Genomic DNA, 12,284 nt, shown 5'->3' with positions numbered 1-12,284 from the left:
GCCTGACAGCCTCACCCACTGAGGGCTGGGGAGGCGTGTGAAGGGGTTCCAGGATCCTCATCTCACACACACACACACACACACACACACACACACACACCCTTGTACTCTTATCTTTGTGAGGACTTTCTCAGACATAACACACCTACCCTCACCATCACAACTAGCTAAACCCAACTCTAACCTCAACCTTAAAACCAGGTCATGAGGACCATGTGAGAACTTTCATGCACCCACCAACTCCTCACCAACCCAAACCACCCTGACAAAACCTTTAATCCTTGTCGTGACTCAAACCCTTTTTCTAAAAATATCCTTAACTTTCTTGTAGAATGTAGATTTTGGTACTCAGTACATAGCATGTACACACACACACACGCACACACACACACACACACACACACACACACAGGGATGTGCGGACAGGTTCGGCATGTTTCCCTGCAGATGTCCTGATATCCCCTCAGCCAGCGCTCCTCTTTTTGAGGCCATCCCTCAGGATCCGACGTGGATCGATTAAGCCCGCCTGTGCACGCATTCCACGCTTTACCAACCATGTGATCCGTTCAAAAAATCCGCGCACACGTTTGACATGCGTGCGTGCATGACTGAAGAAGACGCATTTTGGAGCTCATCTCCAGAACACCCCCCCCCCCCACCACCACCACCACCACCACCCTAAAAAGTTTCAAACAGGTGTCCTCCTAACCTGATAATGTGTGTTTACATGCAGGGTGGAACACCCCCAGCAAACGACTGCCATTAAAAGGCGAGAGAGGAGTCTAACGTTCTATATGTTAAACCACAGCAAGGGCCGTGTTCTATAGAACAGAAAACACATGTGACCTATTTACAGGTCGCCTCGATGGAAGGGCCCATCCATCGTTAAAGCGTGCGGTTTCTTCACAGGATATGGGTTTCTGGTGAAAAGACGCAGGGAGGAAGAACGCTCAAGAAAGCTTCTTTTCTTCTTCCCTTCCTTTCTTTCGCCTCTGTACAAGCGATGGGGGCTCACATGTAGATGTTCTGGGTGAAAACCAGAGAAGGGCTCCATTCATCGCCCTTTTTTCTTCCCGCGTGCGCCGCTGACGTAGTGGGAATCAATCTGCTTCCAAACACATTTGGAGAAACTTGTTAACTGCAGTCCATAAAAGAGGCCGAGCTGTTTTACGTGTGTGCCGGAGCTAATATTGAACGCCGCTATCTGAGCGCGAGGGAGGCACTTTCCAACAATAAAAAGGAGCCGTTTTTCGGCGTCCTGCGCTGTATCGTCTCCCTCTGTGTTGATTTACAGCAAGATGGCACCGCGACTACCCGTCACAATGATTTACAGAGGCCTACTGCATCGCAGCACCTCTGGAGACTTAATGGCGTGACTGAAAGACTTTTCATGTAATAACACGGTAATAACAATCATTCACCCTTCCTGTTCTGCAGCTGCGGGGCCTTGGAGAGGAGCACTCTCCTGAACGTCAAATTAAGCTTGTGATTTAGAAACGTTGGTGCATGTTGGCCTGAGACTTTTAATTCTCACATCTGGGGGGGGTGACAGCCGGGAGGACACAGCCGGGAGGACACAGCCGGGAGGACACAGCCGGGAGGACACAGCCAGGAGGACACAGTCAGGAGGACACAGCGGGGACGTCGTCGCTGCGTCCGCCGCTGCGTCCGAGGCAGAACAGTTCTGAACTCATTACACTACACAGTGTTTATACAACAGAGGAGTAACACTCCTGAACTGGTGCCTGCATGCACGCGCCTATGCTGGGACCGTCATCGTGTGGGTGTGTGTGGGTGTGTGTGCATGCCAGCAGCCTATAGAACATGTACAGTACAGGTGTATCAATGATGTTACATCATATAATAATAATACTTACTGCTAATTACTTAAATTTCATCTTGCACGAACCAAATGGAGAAATAGTTTTCTTCTATATGAAGTCATTTCTTCTATATGAAGTGTGTGTGTGTGTGTGTGTGTGTGTGTGTGTGTGTGTGTGATGAGGGGTCACAGTGCCTGGTCCTCCCTGGATTCTGAACATGGAGGGCCAGCATCACCACAGCTCTTTCATATTTAATCACTAATGTTGAATTATTCTGGCGCGCTGTCGTGTTGTGCCACCACGAATTGGGCCGTGGAGTTTGTATCGGCATGTATTTGCTCGTGTGTGTGTGTGTGTGCGTAAGACAGAGACCAGTGTGTGTGTGAGGGAGAGAGTGATGTGGAAGGACAATCTGATTTTGCCACGAACACTGAAGGCCGGTGGGACAGCAGAGCCAAAGCAGCACAATTTATTAATGAACAGAACTTTAACACATTTCACACAAGGTATAAGCAGACCCCCCCACCCCCTCCCACACACACACACACACACACACAGACCCCAGAGCTATATTCATGCGACTGCATTTAGGAAAGATCTGGCGGACAGCTCACAGCAAGATTCCATTCAATAGACATAAAGCTTAATTTTACTGTTTAATACCGCAAAATATGAAGCTGTTTTTAATTATAATCCTCATCTGAAGGGATTAGTATGTATAGAAATTGTGAAGCTTTAAATTATCAGGCTTAATGATGGGGAAATATAATCAATTTATTGGTCCGCGTTACCCGGTGAGGGCCGAGCTGTATCTTGATGTTCACAAGGCTACAGCGCCCCCTTCAGGATAAAAGAAGCACCCTCGGCTTAAACGGCTTTAGGTAACTTTTGAAACTAAATGTGTTGGATTTATGGTTTGACTTCTTAGTGCTAATAGATATTATCTTATGACTGTATTATTCATGTCTTGGATTTTTTTTAAATACATACACAACTAAATACACTAAAATGTCACCGAGCTGTTACTGCAACTAAATATCAGTGCATGTGGCCCGTGCACTCACACACATGCACACTTAGGACACCACGCTTGGCTTCTCCCCCTTCAACTGATGACACAAACTACCAGTTTTAAACTTTTATTGTACAATAGTAAACCACATTTGTATAAAGACAAAAACTGTAATTCAGGCTACAAGAAATGTTTGCTGAGGCCTGAAAATGTCTTTGAGCACTAAAACCTTATTGCGTGCTGCCGCCTATGCGGGGGAGCCACGTGCACGCGGCCACAGGACGGCGTCCCCCTGGCCAGATCGTAAAGGCAGGATGGCTAAAAGCAACAAGGTGGGTGCCGACGGGCAGAACAAATGAAGCTCGTGTTGTTGAAACTGTTGCATAAAAATCCAGTTTGCTGTTTGGTCCAGATTTACTGTTTTAAGAAGCCCAGGCGCAGGGGTCAGAGGTCATGGGGCGGGGATTAAGAGCGGGTGTACTTCCCCCAGATGTGCAGCATGAAGACTGACGCGATGAAGAGCAGACTCATCACCAGCACTGGTACCGGCCCACTGTCACAACAAAAAAAAAGAGACAAATTGATGAAACACACACAAAATCTCATCATTTCTCCGTAACCCCAAAGAGTCTCCGCGGAACGGCTGATTTTATTGATGCGCTTCGGATAAAAAAAAAAAAAAAGGAGGGGCCCTCGTCTCTGAAGGAGGGGTGTTAGCGGGGTGGAGGGCTGCATCGCTAAGTAGCAGCATTGCCATGCCAACCGTCTCTTCAGTGGTCCCCTCCTCCTCCTGTCAGGAGGCTGTAATTGAGTTGACCTTTCAGAGTGGATCCTTTAATGAAGCTTTGAGGCCGGCGTCTAACGCAGAACAAACATGCACTCGATACACAACACTGTATGGTGGGTCGGCCCCACTTTGACTGCTGAAGAGGCGCACTCAATAACCACCACAGCACCATCGATCAACAGCCAGCTTTGGCGAGGAGACGCCACGTCTTCCTCTCGTTTTAGGGGGAGGGGGGGGGGGAGGGGGATGCGGCAAAATACAAGTTCAGAAACTTCAATACTACGTGTATGAAATCGATGTGTACGTTTTTGTAGACGCGCATAATGAAGCTGGTCAACAGCGCCCGTGAGTGAAAGAAGTGTCGGAAAGCCTGAGAAATTACTTGGAGAGTGGATGAAGGTTTAAAATGTCAAAGGTTAATTCTTGTGTGACGAAGGCCGTGTGTGGGCTTACACTTTGAGGCCAGGGGAGTCTTCTGTGTAGAAGCGCCACATGCCGCCCGTGCCCGCAGATCCTGTGCTCCTGCTGCCGCTGCGTGTTCCGCTGCTGGTGGCTTTCCTTTAGAACAAAGTCAGGAATGTGGCGAAGCCGTTAGACAGTTGATCAGGTCGTTTACCTTGCCTTCACTTATCCAACAGTTTGTGATCGAGGAAAAAAAAATAAAAATCACAAGAGAGTGATTCATGGCAGCTCCACTCAAGTGAGATTAAACAGTGCTTAATGTGGTAATGAAGAGGGCGATAGTAATGGGTAATAATGACAGCAGTACAAAAAAAAGGGGCTGATTACATACTGATTAAGCCCAGAGCACAACATCGCTCTGCTGATCTAATTTAGAGAGGACACAAAAAGAACGCATAGACGAGCTAAAAGCCAATCAGTCTTTGCTGTATGAGGCCATTAACAGGGGCAAATTAAGTCTAACCACACAACCAATCTACCACCTGTAACTGGATAACGTTTAAATCATTGTGTGAAAAATACCTTGAAAAAAGTTTCAAGTCGTGCCTTAGTCTGACCCCAAGTTGGCACGAACTGTAGCATTTACTAGGTTTAGATTATTTGTAATTTCGAGAACATTACTGGTGTCAGAACGCTGCAGCACTGAAAAGATTCTTTTCAAACAAGTTGCTGAAGTTAGGAACCCTTTCTTTTCCTCCTTTCTCACACCAATGTGACACTCTGACATGCATGGGAAGGGGAAATGTCTGTGTTTTGTGTGAGGGCAGAGGTTTTCCCTCACATGTATACCTTTGTCTGACTGTGGAGCCCGCTGCACGAGGAGCCACGGTCTTACTGGGGGAACGGCTGGACGCCCCTACATTTGTTGCACTTGCTGCTGGTCCAGGCTGAGGAGAAATATGAGAATCATTACACACCATGATGTGATTAATATACATAGCAGTGATAACGCAACTTAATTGTAAAAGAAAATGCTCTAAAAAGCACTCGAGTAAAGCAAAACAGGACAACCTAAGAAGCATCAAGTGACTAATATAACTAAAATTAAAATGTAAGTGATATTCATCTGTAATTAATATGATTGATCGGGGTTGTTATGGTTACAGGACATATTCTTACACACAGACTGCCAGGTTCTTACACCAACTGTAACCATCTGTTTAATGTGGGACTATTATATCAAAAGACACAAAAATAGATTTCTTCATAATACATATACAAAGAATTAAATAGCATAATGGACAGTTTATTTTCTGCACATCTGGAGGTTTCTAATAATAAAAGGCCTTGAATTCTGCTGTGCTCAATTTACCCCATTCATTCTTAATGGTACTGGTAACATGGTAGCGCCTGTCAATTTGCAACCAGCAGATATAGTTTACTATTTAAATAACGGCCCTTCTTTAAATAAATGATTTACGTCTGTAGGAGTTGCTGAAGAAAAGCCACGTCCACAGATGTTCAGCTGTTAGCATCAGAGCTAATACACAGCAAAACGCTAGCTAAAACTGGGAGCAAAAGAGCAGTTTTTACAATGGTTGAGGTGAAGCCAGGAATCTTACCATTTTGTTGTATTTGTCACGATACGAGCGGTAAAGCTGAGACTCTCTGCAAGCTCTATCTGCGTCAAATGGACCGCAAGTCGGCGTGTGATATGGTCAAAAGTTGAAAAGGGTTTTACAAAGCTGACGCTGAACTGAAAAGGACACGACTGCAATCCACAAGACCGGCGAAGGGGACCGCGCAGAATCCTGATCGACTCAGATGGAACCAGAAACAAAGACACAGCTAATTAAACCGTTTAGATTTCCGATTTTACACTGCAACGCTCAAACTCATTATGGTATTAAGGCGTTGTCAAATAAAGTCCGTTTCCCCCAACACATTTAGCATTTTGGTAAAGGCAAATCTTTGGCCTTCAAACTGTTGTGGGGAGACGTGTCTTTCAGGAAGCGCCTGTTTTACGTTGACGAAATAGACGCCATTTTGGTCCCAACATGGACAGTATTTAACCTAGTTGCTATGGCGAATTTGAGCCAACATGGCTTGTAAACCTTAGAGTTTCCTGACAGTTCTCTCTGTTCCGAGCATCAAGTATTAGTAGTTTCCAAAGATTCCCGAGGTAGTGTTGAGACTCAGGTAAACACAATTGCCTTCGAAATAAATTATATAGAGGCGTAGTTTATAGATCTTTCTCTCTGCAACCGACGAGTTAACTAGGTTAATATCCACCGAATCAACTATATAGACGCTTCGTTTATTTTATTTATATGGAAAAGCAGAATACTCCTGTTTTTATTGTTTTTATTGCATTATTTTATTCGTCTTTTATTTGCATCAAGTCGCTGTTAAATGATTAAGTTCGATGAATCTTAAAAAATATATGGGTTACTATATAGTGGAAGTTTACCTTTGCAAAATACTTATCAACCCAATAGCTTTTTACTTAGAGTGCATTGGATATAATGTGTGAAATTCACATGGCACAATCCTGCAGCTACATATTCAGTGAAGTGAGAGTTTCTCATTGTATATTTCTAAATGTGTCCTTATATTATTCATCATGTATTGGAACAGCCGTAGGATGGTACGGGTGGTGTTCATCCATCCAGACCTCGGCATCGGGGGAGCCGAGCGACTGGTGGTCGATGCAGCCGTCGCTCTGAAATCCAAAGGATGCAGCGTTCAGATCTGGACAGCCCATTACGACCCTGCTCATTGCTTCTCTGAGACTCTGGACCCAGATCTCCCTGTGGTACACCAACACACAGATTTCACCAAAAGTCGAGCAGCACGTCTTTGTGTCGTAAGATTGAATTGATCTTATTTTCCAAATAGGTTTGTGCGGGTGACTGGTTACCCACTAGTGTGTTTGGCTACCTCCATGCGCTGTGTGCCTACCTGAGGATGATCTATGTAGCTTTCTACCTGGTCTTCCTCAGCGGGGTAGAGTACGATGTCATCTTCTGTGATCAGGTGAGTTCTGCTGCACAAGAACAAACCTCCTGATCTGATCTTCATATATGAGCTCTGCTAATCTGTGTAGCATGTAAGGTAACATTGTTAACGTCTATCTGTTTGGTTGTTTGACTTCTTTGTCTTGTGTCACACCCTTAAACTAAAGCTGGGTCTCTTATTCGGATAATGACTCTGCTTGTCGTTCACAACAACCAAGCTAAAAACGAAGCTTTGGTTCTGCTTCAGGTGTCGGCGTGTATCCCCATTCTGCGACTGTCCCGCCGGAGGAAGAAGGTGTTGTTCTATTGTCACTTCCCAGACCAGCTGCTGACCCAGAGGAAGTCGGCCCTGAAGAAGCTTTACCGGGCTCCCATAGACTGGGTGGAGGAACGCACCACTGGCATGGCTGATATGGTATGCAGTGAGGGTGGAGTGATAAAACATTCCACAGTTGGTAGGTTACGATATCCTGACTGCAGGCTGATATTGGAAGGTTAAATGTGCTGTGAGTTGTGTACTCTTGCCGTAGTGTGAAGGATTAAACCATAATATTGAATAAATATTGGTTTAAAATGATATTATCTACAGACAGGCTGTCCAATCAGAAGCTGCAACTCAGAAATAAACTAATATATTTGTTCCTTTTTTTTATAGATTCTGGTCAACAGCCAGTTTACTGCAGGCATCTTCAGAGAGACCTTTGGTGGTCTAACGGGTGTCCAGACGGATGTCCTCTATCCCTCCCTCAACACGGGTAACTTCGACCAGTCGTCCACTGAGGCACACGGCGTGCACGGGCTGCTCCCCGAGGGCACCTCCTGCTACTTCCTTTCTCTGAATCGGTATGAAAGGAAGAAGGACCTGGGCCTGGCTCTGGAGGCACTTGCTGTTCTTAAAAGCCGCCTTCCCCCGGGGCAAGGGACAGGCGTTCACCTGGTGGTGGCGGGCGGCTACGACGAGCGGGTGACTGAGAACGTTCAGCATTTTATCGAGCTCAAAGAACTAGGAGAGCAGCTTCGCCTGGGCGGCTGTGTCACTTTCCTTCGCTCGCCTTCTGATTCGCTGAAGGTGGCGCTGCTGCGGGGCAGCGCGGCTGTGCTGTACACCCCCAGCAGGGAGCATTTCGGGATCGTCCCCGTCGAGGCCATGTACTGCTGCTGCCCCGTGGTAGCGGTGAACTCCGGGGGGCCTTTGGAAAGCGTGGCTGACGGCGAGACGGGCTTCCTGTGCGAGCCCACCGCTGAGGCCTTCTCCAAGGCCATGGAGAGGCTCGTGAGGGAGCCGCAGCTCCGCAGGGACATGGGACAAGCTGGCAGGAGGAGGGTGCAAGACAAATTCTCCCTGCAGGCCTTTTCAGACCAGCTGTATGGATACATCCTCAGACTGAGTCAGTGACGAGACGCAGGCTTGAGACGGGCCGAAGCAATGAAATGACTTGGGTCCACAGGGAGTTGACTCACTGTCTGATAATGAAGGGGGCGGGGGCGGCAGGTAAGAGGGGTATCCTAAGGACATGGAGGCCAATCAGTCAGCATTCCCCTGAAGGGGTTGCTGAGAGGAAGGGGATGGAATCTTTATACCAATTAAGAAAAGAGTAACGAGTTTACTTACCCCGTCTGCAGTGTGTGTGTGTGTGTGTGTGTGTGTGTGTGTGTGTGTGTGTGTGTGTGTGTGTGTGTGTGTGTGTGTGTGTGTGTAACCGCGAGTCCAGCAAACGAGCTTCCCACAAGCATCGATTGTTTGCGTGAAATGTTGCGGACCGCGTGTGTTTTCACCCCTTCTCCCTGCACGGATCTCTGTGTTTGCGTGCTTGCGCGACGATGACGAGGGAGAAATGCTGCCGCAGCTATGCTCGGCCCCCGGATCGATAAACGGGATACTTGCCGCCACTTCCTGTCTGCCCGGCGCTTTGTTCCCCCGTCCTCGCATTCAGAGGGATGCTGGCCTGGACATGACTCCTGCTGCTGTTTGGAGGTTATTAACAGATGATGGAGAGTGTTGGGCTCTATTAGGGGTCTGGCTGATGGGCAGCGCATCTTTGTCTGGGTCCTTATCAACGAGGAGAACAGCAGAAGGTCATTGTGTCTGCTGGCGGGCCTCCTCGGCCCACCACTGTATAGAAACACTCTTATTGACATTCTCTAAGTCTTAATAAACAAGAGGACACATACTTTGCTGACTTTCACGGGGTTTGTTTTGTTGCTAAGTTTTTCTGGCCTTTAATGAAGTTGGCTAAAGATTTTGTGTGTGTGTGTGTGTGTGTGTGTGTTTGGAAGGAAGAAACGCTGTTGTGTTGCCCTTGAACGGCTCTATTAAATACTGCCCAAACTTTGTCAGAGTGCTTTATTTGGCCTGTTATCAGCCTCGCATGGACAAGAAGCCCAGACTTCAGGAGACGGCCTCTGCTCGTTGATGCATGATCATCTGGAGAGTTTGGGTCGTGTTCTGGGCTTTTTCCTTGATGAATGGAATCTAAAAATACACATTAATGAATTATATTCCAAGGCAGGACAATCTCCCTTCTGCTTGTGTGTCACTGGACCCACCAGATTGGACACAGCCTGGCCGTAGCGTATAAAGGTGGCGAGGTGCTCGCTGTTGAAGGTCGCCAGGTCGTACTCGAACTCCTGGTGTAGGAAAACTTCACAGCGCTTCCGTACGATCTCCCGTGGAGAGGGCTGCATGCCGTGCTTGCTGTTGTTGACTCTGATGCAGGTTCCGGGAGGGACTTTAATGTCCCCAACGTGCTCCACGCAGACCCTGGTCTTTAGAAAATGGTCCCCTTTTGACATTGGAATCGCCCGTCTAAGGAAGCTATGGCAAGCCTTCTGGGTCATGTTCGCATCTTTGTATAATAGAGAGATTTCTGTAAATAAATAGGTCATTAAAGGCGTCTTTAAGTGCAGCCTTCTTATTACCCCCCACTCCGAAATGAACGACCCGGCCTTCTCCGACGTAAACGGCCCAGAGACGCATTCCTGACCACGAGTGCACGAACTCAGTCAAGTCTCCCTCCTCCGCTGTGGACAAACTCTGATCAATCTACAGACAAATAAAACACATTTTATACGTTCTCCCTGCCTTTTTCTCACTGATTGATTAAAAATGAGATGAAGATCGGGGGGGGGTTGAAGTGGTTTAATGAGTCGCTATTGACGAGCAGCAGCATTAAAGGTGATCACAGCGGACGGTAAAAACACAAAACACAGCTTATTTCTCACCTCGTCTCGTCATTTGTGACAGAATGTTGCTCCAGTTTCCCAAAAGGTCCATTTGTGCTGCCAGACAGACTCGGCGGAGACAGAAGGGCTTGATTTCTAATGATGAGGACTCTAACCAGCTTATATAACAGCTCAGATAGTTGTGGGAGATGATAGGCAGCTTAATGTGTCACCTATTAATCTTTTATGGACTCTATTTTATTGGCATGTACATTCAACGGCATCAGAACGTCCCATAAATAGATTTGGTTTTATTTGTTGAAAACAAGCAGCTAAACCACAGTGATTTATTTCGTTTTTTAATTCCCATCCCTACATCGATTTTTCAACTGATGCTGAAAAAAGAGTGAAAGTGATTTTTTTTCTTTTATTTACCTCTTGGCCCAACTAGCACAGTTTAATATTTAAATAAGGTGCAGCATGAGTGGCCTGATGCATCAGATATCTGACGCATACGGAGCTGCTTTTTTATTCATCTTAATTTTTAATATTAATTGATACATTGTTGGAACCAACAAACAAGAGTTTTGTTTTTGATTCAACATACTTCCTTCATAACTAGTGAGTTAGAAAAAGCCTTTTTAGCCCTGAGTTGAGTTGTGATTTTCATATGGTTTAATGTAATTATTGATGACCTCGCCCTTTATAAATAAAGCCTGTTAATGAGCTCTTTTATCATCAAACACTGTTGGACATAGTAAAAACAACCACAGAACATTTATTCTGAGTGTGTGTGTGTGTGTGTGTGTGTGTGTGTGTGTGCAGTGATTTATGGGCTCTGTTAGGCCGGATGATAAAAGGCCTCGTGGACCCTGAATGAGGGGAAAACAGACCCAAACACACGGCGGTAAACACTCGCCAGGCTCCATTCAGAGCAAAGGTGTCCCACTTTCTCTCCCTCGTCTCTTAATGCTGCCCACTTTTTTTTTTAAAGGAAAAGCAGAAACTGTCTTTACCTCCAGGTCCAGAGAGAACCCCCCTCCCCCCACCTCCTGGCCTCCCGTCTGTCGGTGGCCTGTGGTGAGGTGGCTGTTGAGATCGCCGTGCGTCTGAGTGGCAGCGATAACCGGCACCCAGGTGCCACCGGCACATGGTGGTTAATTAATTAATGAGACCGCGGGGTTGGTTTTCTAATTCCACCGAGGTTTGCGGAGGGTGGGGGGGCGGGGAGATAGCTGCAAAATGTTTAGGTGTGTGTTTTCAGGCGAAGAGAGATGTATGTGGGAGTGGGTGCTGCATCCAGGGCATATATCTGTTTCTGTGGCAGTTTGGGTGCTGGTGGGGGAATATTAAGCACGTATGGAATATTTTTACTGTGACTTTTAATCACGCGGCACGATCGGGAGTTAATCATGGGCCTAAATGAAGCTGATGATGAGAACAGCACAGTTTGTGCTCATACATAAATCTGCGCACTAACCAGGTCACACAGAAGTAACGCGCGCGTACACACACACACACACACACACACACACACAGAGTGCAGTTTAACCTGGTAAAAGTAAAAAGATAAAAAAGAGCCCAAAAGTTTAAACTGTTTAACTGCAGAGGCTGCAGGACATAAATACAAAACAAGAGAAAACGTTTAAGAGCGTTGTTGTTTACTGATGGAGCCTCCAGGAAAAGGAATATGACTAGAAACTGAAGAAGGAGTCAAACGTTCATTCGTTCATTCGCCTTGAGACTCACCGGCCTGGTGTTCTAACAGCAGCCGGGGCTGGTGACGACGGCACAAATATTCATATCTGACCTCACTCAGCGCTCGTTTTCCAGTGTGTTGTGGAGCAAACGCATTTATTAACGTTGGTCTTGTCTCTCCTTTTTCCGACGATCGTGCGTTGCTGCTCCGACACTTCCCTCCTCATTCTCAAGACATCCAGGACAGAGTTTTACAGGAGAGGGTTAGCGCCATCGTTGCTGCTCTCCGACAACAGAACATACGCAGAGGTTAGAGAAAAGGCCGCATTTGTATTCACGGCTCATCTTTAAGAGCCATTTTACGCGTTAGCAAATAATGTATT

The 12,284-nt window shown here is 46.6% G+C and overlaps 3 protein-coding genes and 1 long non-coding RNA gene across 5 annotated transcripts; 1 reads left to right on the top strand and 3 right to left on the bottom strand.

Moving 5' to 3' along the window:
• Positions 1-2,946: 2,946 nt before the first annotated feature.
• On the bottom strand, positions 2,947-5,806 carry sec61b (SEC61 translocon subunit beta). Its single transcript, XM_003966088.3, has 4 exons — positions 5,647-5,806; positions 4,874-4,971; positions 4,076-4,180; positions 2,947-3,388 (listed from the first exon to the last, which is right to left on the bottom strand). The coding sequence occupies exons 1-4, from the start codon at positions 5,647-5,649 to the stop codon at positions 3,301-3,303; spliced, it is 294 nt and encodes a 97-aa protein (XP_003966137.1). The 5' UTR covers positions 5,650-5,806; the 3' UTR covers positions 2,947-3,300.
• A 255-nt stretch (positions 5,807-6,061) lies between these two features.
• Positions 6,062-9,374, top strand: alg2 (ALG2 alpha-1,3/1,6-mannosyltransferase). Of its 2 annotated transcripts, XM_003966089.3 has the most exons (5): positions 6,062-6,223; positions 6,662-6,839; positions 6,923-7,060; positions 7,289-7,456; positions 7,697-9,374. In XM_003966089.3, exons 2-5 carry the CDS (start codon positions 6,669-6,671, stop codon positions 8,435-8,437), a joined length of 1,218 nt encoding a protein of 405 aa, XP_003966138.2. In that variant the 5' UTR covers positions 6,062-6,223; positions 6,662-6,668; the 3' UTR covers positions 8,438-9,374. The 2 variants fall into 2 exon arrangements, with proteins under 2 accessions (XP_003966138.2, XP_029695319.1); XM_029839459.1 differs by lacking the exon at positions 6,062-6,223 and having other exon boundaries at positions 6,615-6,839.
• Positions 6,377-7,193, bottom strand: LOC115250547 (uncharacterized). The gene is made up of 2 exons (XR_003889119.1): positions 6,986-7,193; positions 6,377-6,834 (listed from the first exon to the last, which is right to left on the bottom strand). It is a non-coding gene; the product is annotated as an uncharacterized lncRNA (long non-coding RNA).
• LOC115250546 (phospholipase A and acyltransferase 4-like) lies at positions 9,372-10,122 on the bottom strand. The gene is made up of 3 exons (XM_029839460.1): positions 9,961-10,122; positions 9,589-9,887; positions 9,372-9,514 (listed from the first exon to the last, which is right to left on the bottom strand). The coding sequence occupies exons 1-3, from the start codon at positions 10,016-10,018 to the stop codon at positions 9,431-9,433; spliced, it is 441 nt and encodes a 146-aa protein (XP_029695320.1). The 5' UTR covers positions 10,019-10,122; the 3' UTR covers positions 9,372-9,430.
• Between the last annotated feature and the right edge of the window lie 2,162 nt (positions 10,123-12,284).

The sequence above is a fragment of the Takifugu rubripes genome, chromosome 7 (assembly GCF_901000725.2).
Source record: "Takifugu rubripes chromosome 7, fTakRub1.2, whole genome shotgun sequence".
Taxonomy (NCBI): domain Eukaryota; kingdom Metazoa; phylum Chordata; class Actinopteri; order Tetraodontiformes; family Tetraodontidae; genus Takifugu; species Takifugu rubripes.
The sequence above is the reverse complement of the archived record's forward strand: the minus strand, read 5'-3'. Positions and strand labels throughout refer to the sequence as shown.

Coding starts and splice junctions, on each gene's coding strand:
- LOC115250546 (XM_029839460.1), bottom strand. CDS start 10,018: ATGCGTCTCTGGGCCGTTTACGTCGGAGAAGGCCGGGTCGTTCATTTC. Junction 9,888..9,960: donor CGTTCATTTCGGAGTGGGGG/GTAATAAGAAGG, acceptor TATTATACAAAG/ATGCGAACATGACCCAGAAG. Junction 9,515..9,588: donor GCCAGGCTGTGTCCAATCTG/GTGGGTCCAGTG, acceptor GTGTATTTTTAG/ATTCCATTCATCAAGGAAAA.
- sec61b (XM_003966088.3), bottom strand. Junction 4,181..4,873: donor GGCTCCACAGTCAGACAAAG/GTATACATGTGA, acceptor TTTGTTCTAAAG/GAAAGCCACCAGCAGCGGAA. Junction 3,389..4,075: donor GACTCCCCTGGCCTCAAAGT/GTAAGCCCACAC, acceptor TTGTTGTGACAG/TGGGCCGGTACCAGTGCTGG.
- alg2 (XM_029839459.1), top strand. CDS start 6,648: ATGTATTGGAACAGCCGTAGGATGGTACGGGTGGTGTTCATCCATCCA. Junction 6,840..6,922: donor TGGACCCAGATCTCCCTGTG/GTACACCAACAC, acceptor TTTTCCAAATAG/GTTTGTGCGGGTGACTGGTT. Junction 7,457..7,696: donor CCACTGGCATGGCTGATATG/GTATGCAGTGAG, acceptor TTTTTTTTATAG/ATTCTGGTCAACAGCCAGTT.